This window comes from Pelophylax lessonae (genome assembly GCF_965119305.1).
Source record: "Pelophylax lessonae genome assembly, chromosome: 4".
In the NCBI taxonomy this organism is placed as follows: domain Eukaryota; kingdom Metazoa; phylum Chordata; class Amphibia; order Anura; family Ranidae; genus Pelophylax; species Pelophylax lessonae.
Genome location: NC_138771.1, coordinates 225,702,761 through 225,723,684, shown reverse-complemented (window position 1 = coordinate 225,723,684; position 20,924 = coordinate 225,702,761). Strand labels below are relative to the sequence as shown.

The following is a 20,924-nucleotide window of genomic DNA, read 5'->3' as shown; positions in this document are numbered from 1 at the left end:
AGGAAGGCAAAAGTAGCAGGTCAGGTAACAGGTAGATAAGGGACTAGCTGATCATTGAACAATCTGTTTATGTCACATTCCAGCCTATATAGGCTTTAGGCGCCAATACCACTGCCGAATTCGCATGTAAACCCACGTGCATGCTAATACATGTCTTGAACTGAGTTTATGCTCAGAAACATTCTCATACTAGCACACACTCGATCTGGCAGAACTGTGAAAATCTCGGAACTAGATGGACCAAAATAAAAGCCCTTTGAATGGTAAAACAGCTTTCATTTAGGTATTTTATATGTGTCTTTAGTTGTTTTTTGGAGTTCAGCTTTAACACTTTCAGCCAATAGGTAATGAACTTTATGCATAGCACCAGCTTACCACAGGCACATTTTCCTGTTGTGTTGTCAAACAGACACAATTAGCATCAGATTACACAGACAGTTTGATAACTTAGAGGAGGAACACTCCACCTCCCTCTCTTCTGGCAGAGACAAGACCAAAGGTTTTGGTCAGTTAGAAAGAAGCAAATATTACTAAAAAGCCTAGAATAATCCACAACTTGGATTGTATGTGTAGCACCCTCCTAGATAGGTGCTAGGTAGGGAGAGTAGTTTTGGCTCTTCCTACTTATCAGGAGAGCAGCAGGCAAAATATAGCTGCACTCTGCTTATCAGGGGAGAATGATCACTAGTTAGGCATGTTCAGTGTGTCTGATGTGTGATTTATCTGGGCTGAGGGAGTGTCCCCACTGTGTCCAATAGGGAGGCCTGTTGGACAGTGAAGAAAACCCAGTCAGTGACACACAGGCTTTTGTAGCTGTGTCAGTGGGTTGGCCAGACAAGTGGTGCATCCTGGGATATGCTTTAAAAGCGAAGGACACATGTGGCAGGGTGTCTTTGGGCGGGAGGCCAAGTCCCAGAAGGAGGGTGATGGCTGTCTCCTCTTCTGAAGCCGTGGAAGGTGGTCACAGGCAGTTGGCCTAGTGAACCAGAAAGTGTGGCTTAACCCAGAGGTCCATTGGAAGCTGACTAGTGGAGTTGGAGGCAAAGGTGGTTCTGGAAAAACAGTGTCCGTGAGTACAGAACAACTTGCCCAGTGGTCTGCCAGGAAAGGGACCACTCCAGAGGCTAGAGTCAGTGGACAGGTGTCAGCACACAGGCAGTGAGAGTAAAGGGGGTGCCAAGTTAGAAGCCTGAAGAGAATAACCAAGCAGGAACCTTTAAAGAATCTTCACTTCAGTGGTAAGGGGAAGCAGCAGCCTTGCTGCATTCTACAGTTAGCTGTCCTCAAGACTGTGAATAGTTAATAGTTGGAGTATCCCACTCATCCCTTCTCCTACCCAAGTTCCATACAAAACCACAAACACAACATCCCCTGGATTGATTATCGACTGAGCCAAGGACTTTCATTGCTGTTTATCTGCTATCAGTTGCTACGGGTAACCCAGGGGAATCCAGAAAGTGTAATTCTCAGCAGTCCTCTAGGGGGCAGTGCTACATATGCAATTCAATTAATATTACATTTTTGTTTTGTAACATGATATAAACATGAGTTTATAGACCTGTAACCTTTCTAAAGACACTCAAAGTAATTTTCATTGTTCATTTGGAGTTTATTCATGTAAATAAAGGCATGTTTATCATACGAATCCCACACCTTATTTGTACTTAATGGGCTAAGCTGAAAATACTTTGTTTGTTGATCAAACGTTTAACCACTACTAGAAACTAAGGGCATGAATTTTTAACGTGGACTGCGGTTTCCAAAATTATTGTTCATTCAAATGCCTTCTCCAAAAGTACCACTTAACATTTTAGCTAGGGGAATTAGTAGAAGATCCATATTAAGGTCCATGGTTTTAAAATGGTATGTTCACCAAGCTTATATAAGTGTGATGATCCGGTCTCGCCTGACTTTCGGCCACATAGTGTAAGATGGGCTTCTTGCACTAAATGGCAAAGCATTGTTAACCAATGGATAAAACTTTGTAGCAGCCATTATACCACTGCTAATAGCAGCCCAAATAAAACATATTACCTGATTACCTGAGAAACTGAACATTTAGTCTTTAATGATTATAATGGTGCAGGCTTGCTTTGGAAGTAGTAGATTGCAATGTGTGTGCTCACTTACCTTAGATGATAAGGTAAAGCTGTGTTTACTTCTCTATTTTCTCAAATGCTAACATAAGTTATCAGTCATGCTAAAATGGATGCATACCGTGTAGCAGAAGGGCCTAGATACTTACTGTTTCTGAAAAAAAAAAATACTCCAACCAGCTTTCTCCCTTGCTGACTACATGTCAGAAGGCCTAGGGATCTAGCCATGTGATCTCTGGTAAAAAGGGGGGGGGGGGGGTGGACCAGTCTGTAGAATTGCAAATCTTCCTCCTCAATAGAGGTGTCATGCCCAAATACTTAATCCAGAAAAGAGTTTTCTTTAAGAAAGATTAATAAACCCTTCCATTACTCAGAATTTATCCATCCCAGTAAGACTGTTAACATACCTGTTACCTAACATGTGTATAGGTCCACTTTAGCCTGGCAATACTTAGTAAATGTGCTTTTCCCTGGGACACATGTTCTCTAAGTTAACTAGAACTGTTATTCTCACAGTCATTACTGAATACCAGAGCTTGCAAACTCCAGTCCAAATTTTTGCTGAATCCTTCTGAATATGTGAAAAATACCTCTGAGTCGTGCAAATGGTCTTGAAGTCTTGAAGTTAGGACCATCTTTGCTTCCGTGGGGAGCATAAATTTGAAAATAATTGTAAATCCCTATTTGATCTGATAACACAGCCAAGGATGGATATAATCCTTGGTTTTTCTTCAAGAAGGTTACATGATACATAATAAACATCTTATGGGGTAGTAGATAGGATTTCTTGAATAACTAAATAACCTAAACTAAGATAAATAAATGACACCACAATAATTTAAGGTTGGAAATTGAAGAGGCCGCGGCCGTTTATTATTTATTAAATTAACCAATAACTTTAGATATCAATATAAAACATCATAAAACAACCCAGTCACCACGACCCAGGTTGCCACCAGCAAAATTAAAACTTCAAAATAATTATCCAAACGAACTTAGAACATACAATCACAAGAATAAACGTCCTCCTTTGCAGCATGCAAAGGTGACCCTAAAATAATAAACTGACCGCGACAAACAAGGGATGGGGGGGGGGGGGGGGGGAACCGCTCGGCTTCGTCTTCCTGAGGCGAACTGAAGTCCAGTCAGTGAGAGGTCCCTTAAGTGAGGCTGAAGGAGGGCTCTGAACCAATCCTGGATGAGGAAAATAGGCGGGAAAAACGGGATGCAGCAGGTAAGAAGCCTAATCTGCCTGGATACTGGGGCAGCTAGTAAAAGGAACAGCCAATCAGCTCAAGGATGAGCTAACCGGCTTAAACTCCCTATAAATATCCCTGGTCCTATAATACTTATGCTAAGCTAACTGTACCTGTCACTACCCCATAAATAAAAGGGGTTAATTAACCCCTTTTCTTTTTATTCTGTTAAAGGACCCTTTTCAATTTCAACGTTTTGTTTTGGTGTTTCAGAATAAAACAAAGTAAAATAATGAATGGGGGTAGCATGTCAAAATCCAGATGTGGGTACAAAAGACATTTAGGACACCAATTACTATAAAGGGTAATGATGTAGAGTGTATGCATTAGCAACAATAGAGGATTATGTTTGAGTTTGAAAGTAAAAATTGCAACAGGTGTGGTCCTGTGTTGTAGAGGCATGAAGATGTAATGGTTATGTTGACAACTTAATGATATCAGACTGGGACATAAACAACCCTCTGAGACTAGAGATGGAGCACATGAAGAATATTATTGGGAGTAAAAATGTGAAGTAGGAAACAGAAGAAGCAGAAAGATAGCAAAATAGAATATAAAGAAAGGAACAGTCACATTTAGAAAAAAGGATACGAGGGGATGAGGTAGGGGAGGGAATGAAGGCTATAAGCCTCATTGCAAGGGTTTGGCTATCAGAAATTAAAACTATAGTCTGGTGAGTGAGGCTTGGTCTAATTGGGTTAGTTCAAAGGTAACCAATGAAGTCCAAACCTGTGCTAGAACTAGAGAGAGTCCAGAGAAGGGCAGCACAAATAATTAGGGGAATGGAGGACATTAGCTATGAGGAAAGACTACAAGCATTGAACTTATTCTTTCTGGAGAAGAGATGCTTAAGAGGGGGTATGATATCAATGTACAAATACCGAACTGGTGACCCTAGCATAGGGAACAAACTTTTCAGAGAAAGGGAATTCAATAGGACACGGGGCCACTCACTAAAACTAGAAGAAAAGCGGTTTAACCTTAAACTGCGTAAAGGGTTCTTTACTATCAGAGCGGTAAGGATGTGGAATTCTCTTCCACAAGCAGTGGTATCAGCAGGGAGCATAAATAGTTTAAAAAAACTATTAGATGGGCACCTAAAAGACCACAACACAAAGGGGGTATACAATGTACGGTTAACAGCAAACACACACACATCATAAATTGAACTGGATGGACTGGTGTCTTTTTTCAACCTTACTTACTATGTAACTATGTAAGTAGGCACAGCAACAATGCTTGCTGCTGTCATCTAGTCTCTGTAATCTTTCCTCAATTGGTCCTTGTCGCCAGCTTATGTGTTGACTGGTCCTCCATATAAGCATATGTCCAGCCCACCTCCTCTTGTGCAATATGGTGACACTAGGTCTTCTCAAGGCCTAAGTCACATATGATAGTGAAGGGGAGGGGGGGGGGGGTTTGTGATTGTGTGATTGCTGGGTGAATTACAAAGCATTATTGAAAGAGGGCTCGAACATAGATGTATGGTGCAATGTGAATGTACTAGAAGTTGGCAACACAAGCAAGGGTCCAGCAGCTGAAATTGCCATGCGCTTGCTTAAAGGAATGTTGTAGTTGCCATAGCACACCCAAGCACTCTGTAAACACTGGGGTGGAAAATCTTATGCAAAGTTCAGTACTGAGTTGACAGCCACAACAAGTGTGTTTGTATACATTTTTAGTGGTAGAGTTTGCTCTGAAGGAGGACTGAACAAATGATTCCAATTCATCCTCAAGGGAATTATTTAGCAGTTATTGCAGTCATCTATTACTTACAGTGTTGGATATGGGTAGATGAATGGGGTTCATTTACTAAAACTGGAGTGTGCAAAATCTGGTGCAGCTCTGCGTGGTAGCCAATAATCTTCTAACCTCAGCTTATTCAATTAAGCTTTGCCTAAAAAAAACCTGAAAGCTGATTGGTTTCTATGCAGAGTTGCACCAGATTTTGCACTTTGCAGTTTTAGTAAATCAACCCCAATAGCTGTGAGTCCCTTTGGAATGTTACATTTACTGTTACAAGTTACCCCATTAAAGTAAATCAGGATTCCTGCCTTTTTGCTCTCTCCATGCTGTAGTAAATAAAAATGATTCATTTTACTGTCTTTCACATCCACACATATTCCTACTGTTCAGGACTGTGGGATATGCCAGGAAGAAAGTTGAGAGGGCCAGCCCAAAATGTCTTTTTCTGAGTACACACTCCAGGTCTTCCAGGAAAACCCTAAGGCATTTTTAGGACAATTTAATGGCATAAACTTATGTTCTGAGTATGATTTTCAGATTTTGTTTTAGTTAGACATTCTTGATACTCCTCTAAAGGAATCTATCCAGAGCCTATACATATCAAAATATTCTCATGTGGCATTGGCTTTACTTTAAGAAATCCTAGACTGCCATACCCTTACATAGACATAGGTCTGGCAACCCTATATAAAAAATCTCATATTTTTCACTTTCCCACTTGACAATAATCCTTCACCTATCTCCATTAGGTTCTTAGAAGATGGTTTCTTTGCTCAATGGTTTTACATCTTTTTAGGACCAAAGAGTAAGACACAACTTTCTACTTGTAGAGCAAAGAGAAATTACCTATGGGACTATAGGTTACACTCCCATCAATCTTGAACACCCTTACTGGAGAAAGAAGACATTTTGCAGAAGGAAGCATTTTTAATGTGCAGATGCTGTGTGAGTCACATCTGTGCATCATGAGTGCAAATATGGCTTTTCCTAGCAATTTGAACATCTCCCTTAACCTAAATCAGCCAGTCTGATATCAGAAGTTTCAGGTAGGACTGGGCAAGAGGGCTAGCTTTTGTTTGTCATTACAAGCTTTTTTTGTGTATAAGAATGGTTTTATGGAATCTTCTTTACATCAGCTTTTATAATGGCAACAGGTTAGTACTATCCCATTCTCTGAAGGACTGGGAACTACAAAGGGCAAGCTGTGGGGTGGGAAATATGTATTTGTCCCTACTGGTGCTTTTCTATGATTTCTATCAAATTTTAAAAACATTCTTCTTTTTCAAAATTTATATTTATAGGTAAGATAACAGGTAATTATTGATCATTATAGGTAGAAATGTGCATGCTTTATGTTTAAAGAAACAGTTACTAATTTTTCTACCTAAATATTTGCGTGAGGCTTTGAGTGACCTTAGTTTAATTTCCATAACTGTCTAACACAACCTTGAGACAAATACATATTGTACATACCGGTAAATAAAGTTTAAATCAAACATAATAGTATGCCTCCCAACAGTATAAATTGACAATGAAGGACAACATCAAAGGTAAGGAGATGCAGTGTGCAAAATACCCTGCAGCAAAAAGTGGATGTAGCTAAATTGTACTAGATATTTGGAGTGGTCTAAAGGAGCATAGTTATAAAAATAGTAAGCAGTACATACTGCCCGCATATGAAAAAACCCTTAAAGGCTAACTCTGCTTTTAGCAACATGTTACATGTTACACCGATACTTATGGTGTAACATGTAGCTAAGCACCCTTCCACCCCTAATCCCCCCCCACATTCCTCCTGACAGCATACAGGGACAATTTCCCCTGCAGCAGCTGTCAAATTTTAAATTAGCTTGGCTGTGCGGGGATACTCTGGGAAAAAAAAATAATTAAATGCACATTTTTCTTTCCTGCAAAAAAAAAAATGCATTTATTGATTTTTTTTTTATGCAGATTAACTTAGCCTTTGTCTACTCTACCACAAATAAAAGTTCAGACATAGACCCTGGTAAACTTAAAGGATCATCTTTAAAAAAATGAAAAAAGAATATAGACAGAGAGCAGACATGATTTTTAAGCCTACGGAAGATCTTTATTTAAATAGACAGAAATTACTTAGCAACTAGAAAATGTTGAAACAATAACAATTAAATTAAGTGCAGCAGTCAGTAGTGTGTCATAGTGCCCTTATATTGCTTGTCAACAGGAGGAAAAGATGAGCCTGTGGGAGTTAAAAGTATCTAGCAATAAAGGTTAGGGGGGCACAGGTTCTCTGCTGAAGGAGAGCACTGGCACTTTGTGGGGGGGGGGCACTGCCACTCTGTGAAGGGAAGGAGGACACTGCCGCTCTGTGGAGGGAAAGGGGAGCACTGGCGCTATGCAGAGGTAAAAGAGGACACTTGTGCTCTGTGGAAGGAGGGGGGGCACTGGTGTTCCACGGAGAAAAGGGGCACTGGTGGTCTGCAGACTGAGGGGGACACTGTTTCTATGGGAAGGAAGAGGGAGAGGGTAGTACCATTGTTTGGCAGAAGGGTGTCATTTGTGCTCTATAGAAGGAGGGAGGCACCAGTACCATGAAGAGGGAGGCATAGGCGCTATGCAGAGAGAAAGGAGGGGGGCACATGTGTACTGCAAAAAGAGAGGGTAGACATTGGCACTCTGCAGAGTGAGGGCACTGGCATTCTGCAAAGGGATATGGGAACACTTGTGCTCTATGGAGAAAAAGGGGGCCCTGGTGCTTTGTGAGGTTGGGGTAATTTATTCTCTGTAGATGACTTAAGTTGTCCATTTTCTGTAACTGAAGAGGCTGACCTGAGGACTAAGAGGGGCTGGAGGCTGGAAGAGGTAGGTTAGACTGATTTTAGGGGTGCTGGTTCTTCTTTAAAGTAGGTTTAGATGGGAAAAGCAGCCTGTTCAGGTGAGAATGAAACAGCTGTAGCGGTGACCTCTGCCATTGCTCCCAGCAGCAGTGATCTAATTTCTCACTGATGGTTGGGAGAAGGGCTGAGAAAGCAGCATGTGTCCAGTGTCAGCCCTGAACACAGGCAACACAAGCACAGAGAAATCGTCCCCACACACAGTGATCCTGAGCTCTCCGGAGCCAAGCAACTGGAGAGGAAGGGCACTGGTGAGTAGTGATTTGCTGGACACCGCACTGGATACCAGTGTTGCACTTTGGTGTGGGGTAATCAGATCCCCAAAGACTTGCCCCACAGTCAATAACTGTGGGGCTTTGGACTGTTAACTCTTAGCTACTACTGCTAGTGCTGCTAAAAGCCAGTTCTCTGATTGCTAACAATTGCAGAGCTTTTCTTTGGAAATACTCCATGGCAAGACTCTCATACCCTAACCTCTCTCCTGTTACAACTTCTATCTGCAATAAACTACAAAAAAGACAACCCCTAGACTATTATTTGAAGCCAGAGATGGACTGTTGCTTGGGTGGCTGGTGGCACTTGTTCCCGTTGGGGGAGAACCAGTTAAATTCAGCGGCCCCAGTCGGTATCGCTACGTTAGGAATGTCTCCAACTAATTCAACAGATTGTGAGCCACTTAAAGTGATATAAAATCCTTGTTTTTTTTTTAGCCTAAAAATAACAAACATGGTATACTTACCTGCTCAGTGCAGTGGTTTTGCACAGAGCAGCCCAGATCCCCCTCTTCTGGGGACCGTCGCTGGCACTCCTGGCCCTCACTCCTCTTGAGTGCCCCCACAGCAAGCAAGTTGCTGCCCTGTGTATCCATTCAGACACAGAGCCATTCGGCCCCGCCCCAACATCTCTCTCTCCTCATTGGCTCACTGACTTTGACAGCAGTGAGAGCCAATAGCGCCCAATGTTGTGTCTCAGCCAATCAGGAGTTTCGGGCAGCCAAGGTTCTCATGCAACATCGCTGGATAGAGATGGGGCTAGGGTAGGTAATAGGGGAGCTGAGGGGAGGGGGAGGAAGGGGGGGGGGGGTTGGACTTCTGCACACAGAAGTTTTTTTATCTTAATGCATAAAACTACATTAAGTTAAAAAAAATCTGCTTTTAGAACCACTTTAAAATGTCCTAGTGACTTTGCAGAGGCCGTCTATTCTTTCAAAAACATATTATAATTTTTGGCATTTGATGAGATCCCTCAATCAAGTGCATTATGTCCACCAAAAGAAACAGAAAGGGTTCATGACTAAACTAATTAGGGAACATAAGGTTCGTTCTGAGCCCAGGCAGTGGCAGCTGATCAGGGACACTGTTTCCTTCTGAGGATCTTTCAACAGGACATTACATTCACCAGTAGCTGATCACCAATGTAATCCTCATTTTTATTTTTCAGACAGCACTCACTTCAATGCAGTAATGGAAGGAAAAACACTAACGTTAAAGTCTGATTCTGATCATCATGTTCGTATTAAGAACCCATATGGGGAGGATGCCTGATGCTAGGAAGTGGAGGGTATATGTATCTTTTACTAAATAGTGAACGATGTACCACTTTACTGTTCTTCAGTATTTTCTTTTCTAGTCATTTATTTTCCTCAGTCTTTTCTAGCTTCCAAGAGTGCATGGGTAAATAATTCAAGTGTTTTATCTAAGTTGCTATAACTAACAGCTATAACCATGCTTCTTTCTGAAAGGCTGGATTTCACACATTTTTGTCAGCCAGCAATATTTAGATTCCACAATATAGGTTAGGAGAATATTGTTCTAGACAGACAGTAAAGATACCCCTACTGGGAGCAAAACCATATACCTGCTCAGAAATTCATCTTCTTTGTCTACATTCATGAATTGTTGTTATATATTTTCATGCAGAACCTATTTTTTTTCGATTCATGTTTATGATGCTATTAATATTTTACATTTCAGATTGGAACAATACCAAATAGATTACCAGTATACAACATTTCCCTTCCTATGATGAACCTCTGAAGTAAAGTAACAACATATGGAATGGCTTAATTTGAAAACCACCTCCTGTTTTCTTTCACACTCCTGCAGAGCTTAAGTGGTAATGAACTAATTGGAGAATACCTGCACTGAAATATTTGCAAGTTACATAAGTAGATATAATATTCAAAATGGTAATTTTAGGACTTAAAGAAAAAGTTTATACATATAGAGACAATATTTTTAATATAATCTAACTATTTTTAATATTTATTCAATACATCTTTGTCTTATGACAAAACAGTATCCACTATGGTTGAATGGTATATTTTGGAAATTCATTTTTTGGTTCAATAATTTTTGGTGTAATTCTCAGTTTAGCACTGTTTATTTGTCAGTGCCCAACTGTTAATCAAAAGTTTAATAGAAATGTTGATTTTTTTTTTTTACATCTAGATTGCACGCATTCATTCAATATACCTAATAACCCCTAGTTGGTGCTGTTTCTATAGAATAATGGGCATTGGACTATATTTATATTCCTATGCACTTAATAACCACTAGATGGTGTTGTTACTGATCTATTAATGTATTGATATGGTCATTTACAATGCATTATTATTTCTGTTTTTAATTGAATTTATTTGTTAAAGACATTTTGGTGTTAGCGTGGCAATTTTTTGATTAATTTTCTCGTTTGGCACTTATTTATAATATGTTAGGGCAATCGGTCCTGGTCATTGGTGAGTGTTCATTCAAATGGCTAGTATTTCCCTCTTTTAAGATGGCCGAACTGTCTTCACTAACTTCCGGGTACCCAGCCCTATCCTTTTGCTTAAATAGATGGCGTCAGTACGCCGTCCGCACCTTTGAAAACGTCATCTGTGACGAAACGTCGTAAGGACACGACGTACTGACGTCATCTTACTGCGACAAGGAAGTGCGGATGTGCGGAGCCGTCCGGCCGGCGGTGTCCCCTAAATATTATATTATATTATTTGGGTGACCCCTACGGCTATTACATCTATTTCCTGGCCATCCTCTTCCATTCTGCTGTGGGGATCTGATAGCCTCCTGATTACAGGCGTATTTTTACCAGTTTCTGGTAAGCAGCATTTATGCTAGTGGAGGATTGAGCAACAGTGGTGGACTGCACATTTATTTTAAGTTTCATTCTAAGTCACATCCCATATTTGGTTTATGGACTCATGCTATAGACTTTATTGCCTATACACTATTGTTTGCACTTATATATATTTATTGCACTTTTTGTTTATCCAGTTCATTTATTCAATTTATTATTTATTTATCTTAATTTATGGTTGTGATATTTGACTGTTCACATTCATATCACAATTCTTTGACTGTTCCCATTTTTATTGCAACATTTCAGAATTTTTTTGACTGCACACACATTGCACAATTTATTTTGTGATTTATGATTATTCATTTATATGATTAAAGCGGAATTCCGGGCACAAAAACAAAATTTCAATAAACATACCCCCGGGACAGTCAGGGCTAGTACATTCCACAATGGCTAGCCTCTGATCTGTCCCGGTTCGCACTTACCTGCAAGAAGAAATACTCACTTTTAAAATTTCTTCTCCAGCGTTGCCATCTCTGTTGTGGGCAGCTGAAGCCGGCGCAATCCTCTTCTGCGTCCTCTTCCGCGCCTTCTTCTCCCAGAATGCGCCTTCACCGGCTCCTCTCGTCACTTCCGGTGCGGCGCTGCATTCCTCCACAGCTTCTGGGCATGCCCAGAAGCTGTTTAGCAGGGAATGCGGCATCGCCCCGGACATGACGAGCGGGGCCGGTGCCGTTGCATTGATTCCTGGGAGCGATGACGTTCAGCTCCCAGGAATCATTGCAAGCCGGAAGAGACGGCACGGGCCTAGGCCGCAGAGGGAGGAAGTGACGAAAGGTGAGTATTTCTTTCTACAATTACAAGGTAAGTAAAAAAAAAAACCTAACTATCCAATTCCTTTTCAGGTGAAGGAGACCAAGCGGATTGGCACAAAAAAAAAAAAAAGGTTGATTTTGTGCCCGGAACTCCGCTTTAATCATCTATTTATCACTTAGTGCAGCTTGTTTATTATTATATCTTTTTGATGTTGTCACACTGGAAGCTGATAGCTTTACACTAGTGTGGTTATTATTTTTGGGGATAGATAGATAGATAGATAGATAGATAGATAGATAGATAGATAGATAGATAGATAGATAGATAGATAGATAGATAGATAGATAGATAGATAGATAGATAGATAGATAGATAGATAGATAGATAGATAATATAATGCTACCCCCATAGGAGCCGCTGATTAGGATGGGTCCTCTGTTCTTTGCCTCAAACTTTTCCAAACACCTCAGCCCCCTAACACACCAGGTTGAGTGTACAAACATACAATATCACTGGAAATCACAGAAAGTAATACTTCCATTTGGTAGTAGCACTATAACAAAGAAAATAGGCACCAAACCGGGTAGTATAGGAAAACCTAATATATTATCACCCAGTGTGGTTGGTATTTCGGCAATCATAAAATGGATTAACAATGGTATTAACAAAATTTAGCACACAAAATGTAAGGACAAGGAATAAAAGGACATTTGGCGTCCAGATCAGCATAAACAGTAGCAAGGCCACCTCAAGGGCAGCAGTGAGCAGTAATAACTTTCATCTACAGAGTGGTAGAACTTTATTGCCAGAATGCATTTATGGTGGAAATGGTATTCCTAGAATGACTGGGTATGCACTGCTGTCCAACAGAAACTGAGGATGGTAGAGGAGGAGGGGGGGGGAGGGAGCAGAGGAACAAAGGGGACTTGCAGAATAATTATTATGGTAGGGGCAGTCCTCTGAGATGTACTTCTGCCGGCTATCATTTGGGCCCTTTAGGAACATAGGTGCAATTAACAACAGTCCCAGTTACCTGCATGTAGTATAGATACAGTATAACCTTGAATCAGGTGCAAGTAGATGTGGTTCACATGCTGTAAAGGTTCAGTATAATGGGGTATAGGGTTGTTATAGCAGCAGTCTAGGTTTAGAATTATGCTGTTTAGAGTGCAGTATGGATTCAGTACACTTGGTGTACTCCTCTCAGTGGCTCAATCCCTGATAATAGTATCAGCAATGGTTAAATAGCCCTCTAACCATTCCCCGGTATGTGATGGTGACTTCTCGCTGTAGAATGGGGGCCTCCTCGGTCTCTCCATAAAGGCTTCTGGTGATCAGCAGTGGGAAGCAAATGATGATTGGATGCTCTAGTCTCCCTGCAGCAGTGGTAAAGGTGCTGTGATGTGGGAGGTGCTGCACTGCTTCAAGGTGTTCTCAGTTTCGCATCTCCACTGGTATGGTCTCCCGGTGGCAGGCAAATATTCAGACAGGGATGTTCTCTCTCTAACTCCCTCAGTGCCAAGAAGAAGAACTTTCCCTGGCAGTTTAATAAAAATCATCTCTCACTCCTCCTACTGCACAATGACTACTGGAATCTGTAATGTAAGGAATCAATTAGCCCAATTATATGGCCCCCATCTCAAACTACAGCTCCCAGGATTCTAAGCTTAGAAGTCTATGGGCTTGCTTAGCTTTAGCAATCCTGCTGCTGGCCAGAGGAAAATAGTGCAGCATAACAGTAGTATCTTAGAAGAGGGAGAGAAGAATAAAAATAAATATACCTCATTCTCCATATTGCTGTAACCCAGCATCTGGTTATATATTCACATTTGTCTTTGTGACTAAGGACTCTTGCACACTGCAGTTTGAAAAAGCTCAGTACACTTTTTGTCTTTTTTTTTACTGAGCTAAAATACAGGCCATTAATTGTAATGTGCCTATGCACCGGGGTGTAAACAAGCACCATGCATTCTTCAGTAAAAAAAAAAAAAAAAACAAATGCACGCAAATACATGCCAATGCGCACAAATGTGTGCAAATGCCCATTTACATATTGTGCAGAGCAAGAATGCGAGAATATGTTTTCCTGGTGCATCCTTGGCAGCATACACATGGTTGATTGCTCCGCCCCCAATCAACCCACAGGACCACTTTAAATCTATAAAAGAAAGAGTCAGCCCCTATGTCATTATTGTTTCTGTCCTAAAGCCTGCAGGAGCATGGATCACCTGGGACAGCCCTTACCACAGCACTACACGGTGCAACCATTACAGGTCCATGCTCTCTGGTCTGTGGAGTCCCAGTACTTAGGCTGCTAAAGGCACCAATGAGTATGGGAGTCCTTTTTTCTGTGGATCTTTTTGTGGGTTTAGTTGTAGGGGACATATTGTTCCTTTCCCCTTCTCCTACTAAGAAGTCGGCTGCACAGGGTCCCTGCCTAATGCTACAGCCTCGGCCTGGATGTTTTTCTTCTCTGCTTACCCCTCCTCCAGCAGTGCTAGCATACAAATTGGGGCTCCCCATTGCTGTTCCATTCCAGCTCCTTCCTCTATGGTGGCAGTGCTTCACACTGACCTCCTGCGGCTAGTTTTCTGGTCTCAAAAGGCGGAGCCGTGTCGCGAGCGTGTGATGTTATCAGCGCATGCGCAGTAGCCTCGTGAAGCCATTGATGGCCATCTTGGTACACCCAATTGACCCCTGTGTATATAAGGAGCTTCTAGGTTCATTTTAATGTCAGCTGTCAATGGCAGAACATCTCCTGGAGGTCTGAGAGACATGCAAGCCTTTTCTTTGGTACACCAATGGAGTCACAGAGTATCTTGGGGAGGAGGAGGAGGGGGGCTGAGCCAAAAAATAAATAAATAAAACATTCTTTTTAGTTTTTGATATATATACGATATATATACAAGCTTTTTATTTTCTTCCCCGTGGTTAATATTAACCCTTTTTGTTTCACCAGTTTCCCACAGCCCAGTGCCACATCAAAAAGATCCACAACATACCACTAGGTAAGTGACTGCATCATTCAGATAAGTTTATTCTAAAAGAGCACTTAAGCATATTAAAGTGCCTTGCAAATGTATTCACCCCCCCTTGGCATTGTTCGTGTTTTGTTGCCTCACAACATGGAATTTACATGGATTGTTTGAGGATTTGCATCATTTAATTTACAGAACATGCCCACAACTTTTTTATTGTGAAACAACAAACAGGACAAAATAACAGAAAAAGTCAACGTGCATAACTATTCACCCCCCTAAAGTCAATACTTTGTAGAGCCACCTTTTGCAGCAATCTCAGCTCCAAGTCGCTTTGGATAAGTCTCTATGAGCTTGCCACATCTTAACACTGGGATTGTTGCCCATTCCTCCTTGCAAAACTGCTCCAGCTCCTTCAAGTTGGATGGTTTGCGCTTGTGAACAGCAATCTTTAAGTCTGACCACAGATTTTCTGTTGGGTTGAAGTCTGGGCTTTGACTAGGCTATTCCAACACATTTACATGTTTCCCCTTAAACCACTCAAGTGTTGCTTTAGCAGTGTATTTGGGGGTCATTGTCCTGCTGGAAGGTGAACCTCCATCCTAGCCCCAAATCAGGCACAGAGTGGTACAGGTTTTGCTCAAGAATATCCCTGTATTTAGCACCATCCATCTTTCCCTCAACTCTGACCAGTTTTCCAATACCGGCTGCTGAAAAACATACCCACAGCATGATGCTGCCACCACCACGTTTCACTGTGGGGATGGTGTTCTTTGGGTGATGTGATGTGTTGGGGTTGCGTCAGACATGGCGTTTTCTTCGGTGGCTGAAGAGTTACATTTTAGTCTCAACAGACCAGAGCACCTTCCTCCATACATTTTGGGAGTCTTTCACAAGCCTTTTCACAAACTCAAAATGTGCCATTTTGTTTTTTGCTGAAAGTAATGGCTTTCTTCTGACCACTCTGCCCTAAAGCCCAACTCTATGGAGCGTACGGCTTATAGTCGTCCTATGTACAGATACTTCAGTCTCTGTTGTGGAACTCTGCAGCTCCTCCAGGGTTACCTTAGGTATCTGTGCTGTCTCTCTGAATAATGCCCTCCTTGCCCGGTCTGTGAGTTTTGGTGGACGGCCATCTCTTGGCAGGTTTGCTGTTGTGCCATGTTCTTTCCATTCGGTTATGATAGATTTGATGGTGCTCCTGGGGATCATCAAAGATTTGGATATTTTTTTATTACCTAACCCTGACTTGTACTTCTCATCAACATTGTCCCTTACTTGTTTGGAGAGTTCTTTGGTCTTCATGGCAGTGTTTGGTTAGTGGTGCCTCTTGCTTAGGTGTTGCAGCCTCTGGGGCCTTTAAAAAAAGGCGTGTATATGTAATGACAGATCATGTGACACTTAGATTGGACACAGGTGGACATCATTTCTTTAATTATGTGACTTCTGAAGGTAATTGGTTGCACTGGAGCTTTTTATGGGCTTCATAACAAAGGGGGTGAAAACATACACACATGCCAATTTTCTGTTTTCTAAAAAATTTGTTTTATGTATATATTTTTCTCATTTCACTTCACCAACTTAGACTATTGTGTTCTGATCCGTCACATAAAATTCAGATTAACAAATATTGAACTTAAGGCTGTAATGTAAAATAATAGGTAAAACGTCAGGGGGGGGGGGGTGAATACTTTTGCAAGGCACTGTATATGAAACACCAGAATCTCTATGTTTTATGTCAGCCCGCACCACCAATTGTCCCACAGAGACTCATCGGACAGAAGATCCAGTGGTCATGGTAGTGCAGGACTCACTTGAGACCATTCGCCCTCCACTCCTGCTTCTCATAGCCGGAAATTGCCTAGGCATACATCTAGGAGGGCTACTCCTCCGCAAAGCTCCAATGTCCCAGAGACAAGGCCTGGTGGGTCTGTGGAAATCAGGCCCTTTCAGAAAATATAGTGTTTAAGGCATGTTTCCCAGAGGCAGCTGGGGGACAAGGAAAAGGAGAAATAAGAGTTTATAGACACTATGAAAAGGTTGATTAAAGATTTAATTCAGGAATTAGCTTAATCTCATAACTTGGTAACACATTCCACAAATAAAATATTTGCAGTCACTCCAGTTCAGCAGGCGGATGCAGGTTCTAGTTCTGAAGAGGACAACGATACAGCAGAAGAAAACTGTTCATCTTTCGATTTTGGCTTAAATTAACCATTTGTAGCCGCAGTAAAAGATGCGATTCAATGGGAGGAGTCGCCTGAACCCCCTGCCAATTCCAGGAAATACTTACAACATTTGAAGAAAAAGTCCCCAACCTTTCTGCTTATGGAAGAAATAAGAGAAGTGGTGACAAAAGAATGGTGGAAGGTAGAAAGGAGGCTGATCGCCTATAACACTTTCCACAAACTATACCCCCTAACAGAATCAGATGCGCAGTTTTTTGACTCTATGTTGACAGTGGCTTTTATCATAAGGCTAGCGAGGAATACCGCACTGCCCTTGGAAGATGCAGTTTCCTTTAGAGATGTGCTAGACCACAAGATCGACTCAGATCTAAAAAAGGCATATCAGGCAGCGGGAAGAGCCTGTAAACCTGCAGTAGCTTTAACTTCAGTCTCTAGGATGGCAAGTGCATGGACCGATAATATTGAGTTAGCCCTCAGGCAGGGCGTGAAGTCTGACTAGATTATTAAAGCCCTTGATAAATTAAAGTTGGCATCAGATTTTATAGCTGAACCGGCTATCGATATTCTAAGATGCTCCGCTCGGGCAATGCTATATTCTATTACTGCCAGAAGGGCGCTTAGGCTGAAGCCTTGGTCAGCGGACCCCGCTCCAAACAAACATGGTGCCGCATACCCTATGACAGAAAAGCCTTGTTTGGTGAAAAGCTGGATGCTGCAATTAATAGAGACACAGGAGGGAAAAGCGGCCTGGTTCCTCAAGATAGGAGCAGGAGGAGAAAGTTTACATCAGAAGTCCACAGCCTGATGTAAAAATAGTTTTTACTTTTTTGATGATTTGGCCCGGTGGGTGCCCGGCTCAGGGCCTTCGCTCAGGTTTTGGTGGAAACTGGTTTGGATCAGTGGGTAACATCCACTGTCCATCAGGGGCATTTTTGAAAATTAAAGCACAATCCTCGTCCTTCCTTTCTACCCACCAAGATCCCTGGCTCCAAAGTAAAACGGGAGATTCTTCTCCAGTATTCACAGACGTTGATACATCAAGAAGCAGTAGTTCCAGTTCCAGAATCAGAAAAATTCTTAGGGATTTATTCCCCAATCTTTTTAGTACCCAAAAAGTCAGGAGGCTGGACCTAAAATGTTTAAACAAATGTATCCGCTTGGAACATTTCAAAATGGAATCCCTCAACACGGTAAACCTAGCGGCACAGCTGGAAGATTAGATGGTCTTGATAGACCTCAAAGATGAATATCTACACATACCAAACCATTATGATTTCCAGTCTTTTCTATGATTCAAAGTAGGGGGATTTTCATCTGCAGTTCCAATATCTGCCTATTGGCATATCAACAGCTCCGAGAACCTTTACAAAAGTACTAGTGGCAGTTCTAGCCCTCTCTTTGAGAAAGGGGGATCTGCGTTCCACATTATCTAGATGATATATTAATACTATCTCAGGACAGAGATGTAGAAGAACCACCTAGAGGAGGTCATGGACACACTGAACAGGTATGAATACCTAATACATTTTACAAAGAGCCAGATTTTACTGCATAGTAGATGATATACCTAGGGGCTTTGTTCGATACCACCAATAGAGCGGTATCACTCCCACCAGAAAAGATCCCTATGATCATAAGGAAAGTAGGAAGAGCACTGGCGAGCAGGACCACGCCGGCAGTGGAATGTCTAAGTCTCTTCATAACCATTTCCTCGTGCATCCCCATGTTCAAATGGGCTCGGTGGCGTCTCCGCACCTTTCAACTAGGTTTTCTCTCCCAGTGGAGGAGGTCCTTATTGCAGAGGATTCTAATTACTCTTTCAATGAAATCCAGCCTGTGGTGGTGGACGAAAACCCCCAACTTTCTAAATCATTCCCATCTTGGCCCCATCTCTTTGATCACTCTTACATCAGATGCAAGTCAGTCGGGTTGGGGCGCACACTGCAAAGATCAAGTTCAGGGAAGATGGCAGTTCAATGCAGAGAGGATAGTGTCCAATATTTTGGTACTAAGGGGAGCATGGATGGTGAGATTGCACTGGGCATCTCTTCCGAGAGGCAGCTTCATCTTGCTCCAAATGGACAACAAAGCGGCAGTAGTCTTTGTCCAGAACCAAGGGGAGACACACAGCAGGTCTTTGTCCAACGAAGTAGCCCCGATTTTATCTTTGGCTGAGTCAAATCTCACCAATCTCAGAGCATCTTATATCCCAGCTCTCGAAAATCAACAGGCAGATTGCTTATCAAGAGAGTTCGACAACAACAACGAATGGTCACTGGATCAGAGTTTTTTTCTGTGGATTTGCCACCAATGGGGCAGGCCTCAAATAGATCTTTTTGTTTCACCACTCAACACCAAAATTCCTTGATTCTTCACCAGATATCCTGCTCAGGAGTCGGCAGGAAAGGATGCCCTAGTCCAGCCATGGGTATTTCAAATGGGATACGATCCTCCGATCCCTCTGATAATGAGATTTCTTCAGCGCCTGAAAGTAACCATCCTGGCAGTAATTCCTTATTGGCTGATAAGACCTTGGTTCACACTCCTCACCAAGCTATCTCTGTGCAACTCCCTAACACTAACGAACAATCACAATCTTCTGTCTCAGGGGACCTTCTTTTATTCACATCCAGGGATCCTGGAATTGAGCGGAAGAGGCTGGAAAACTTGGGATGTTCCCACAAAGTAATCCAGACACTACTTCAGGCCAGAAAGGCCCTTGGTTCTCAATATTCGCCCTAGGTTCTCCATATTCTTGCAGCTTCTTCATTCGCACCCACAGAAGAATTCTCTTTAGAGGATATCACCCTTAACCACTTTAAGACTGCTCATGTTGCTGCTACTGCAGCAACGCGGCAGCCCTGGGTCTGGCAACGTAGACCTACGCCACCAGATTCCCCCCTCTCTCGGTGGCGCGCGCACGCCGCCGTAGGCTCGCTCACCGTGATCACCGTCTCTCCTCCCTGATCGTCGGGGAAAGACTGAGGAAATCCGCCCGCTTGTGTAAACAAAGCGGGCGGATCTCCTCTGTGACAGGCAGGGACAGATTACAGAATTCAGCATAGCTGAACCTGCGATCTGTGTCTGTGTCACACAACCCCCTCCCCCCACACAAGTCAGTAAGCATGAGGCACACATTTAAACCCTTGATAACCAACAGTGTTAATCCCTTCCCTGCCAGTGTCATTATTACAGTAACAGTGCATATTTTAGCACTGATTACTGTAGTAATGTCACTGGTCCCCCCAAAAGTGTCAAAAATGTCAGTTAGGGGTCCGATCTGTCCGCCGCAATGTCGCAGTCCCGCAAAAAAACGCAGATCGCCGCCATTACTAGTAAAAAAAAATAAACAATAAAAATTACATAAATCTTTCCTATAGTTAGTAAATGCGATATCTTTTGCGCAAACCAATCACAATATGCTTATTGTGATTTTTTTTTTACCAAAAATATGTAGCAGAAAACAAATTGGCCTAAAATGTTAAAACATTTTGATTTGTAAATTTTTGGGGGGGAATGTTATATACAGTATCAGAATGTGAAAAATATTGTTTTTTTTTTTCAAAATTGTCGCTCTTTTTTTCAAAAATTAAAAATCGCACAGGTGATAAAATACCACCAAAAGAAAGCTCTATTTGTAGGGAAAAAAAGGAAATAAATTTAATTTGGGTACAGTGTCTCACGCCCGCGCAATTTTCCGTTAAATAACGTAGTGCCAAATCCCAAAATATGACCTGGTCAGGAATGGGGTAAAATCTTCTGGTCTTAAACTGGTTAAAAATACGCTCATTGAGAATTTTTTTGATAAAGACATGTAGCTAAATACATTTTGGCCTAAATATATGACAAAAGTTGAATATATTGGATATTTTGTAACTGTCAAATTAGA

At 41.9% G+C, this 20,924-nt stretch overlaps 1 protein-coding gene across 1 annotated transcript; it reads left to right on the top strand.

The window, feature by feature from the left end:
• Window positions 1–18,593: 18,593 nt before the first annotated feature.
• LOC309554572 (uncharacterized protein) lies at window positions 18,594–19,403 on the top strand (the record flags this gene model as incomplete). The annotated part of the gene is made up of 1 exon (XM_082256308.1): window positions 18,594–19,403. The coding sequence occupies one exon, from the start codon at window positions 18,594–18,596 to the stop codon at window positions 19,401–19,403; it is 810 nt and encodes a 269-aa protein (XP_082112434.1).
• Between the last annotated feature and the right edge of the window lie 1,521 nt (window positions 19,404–20,924).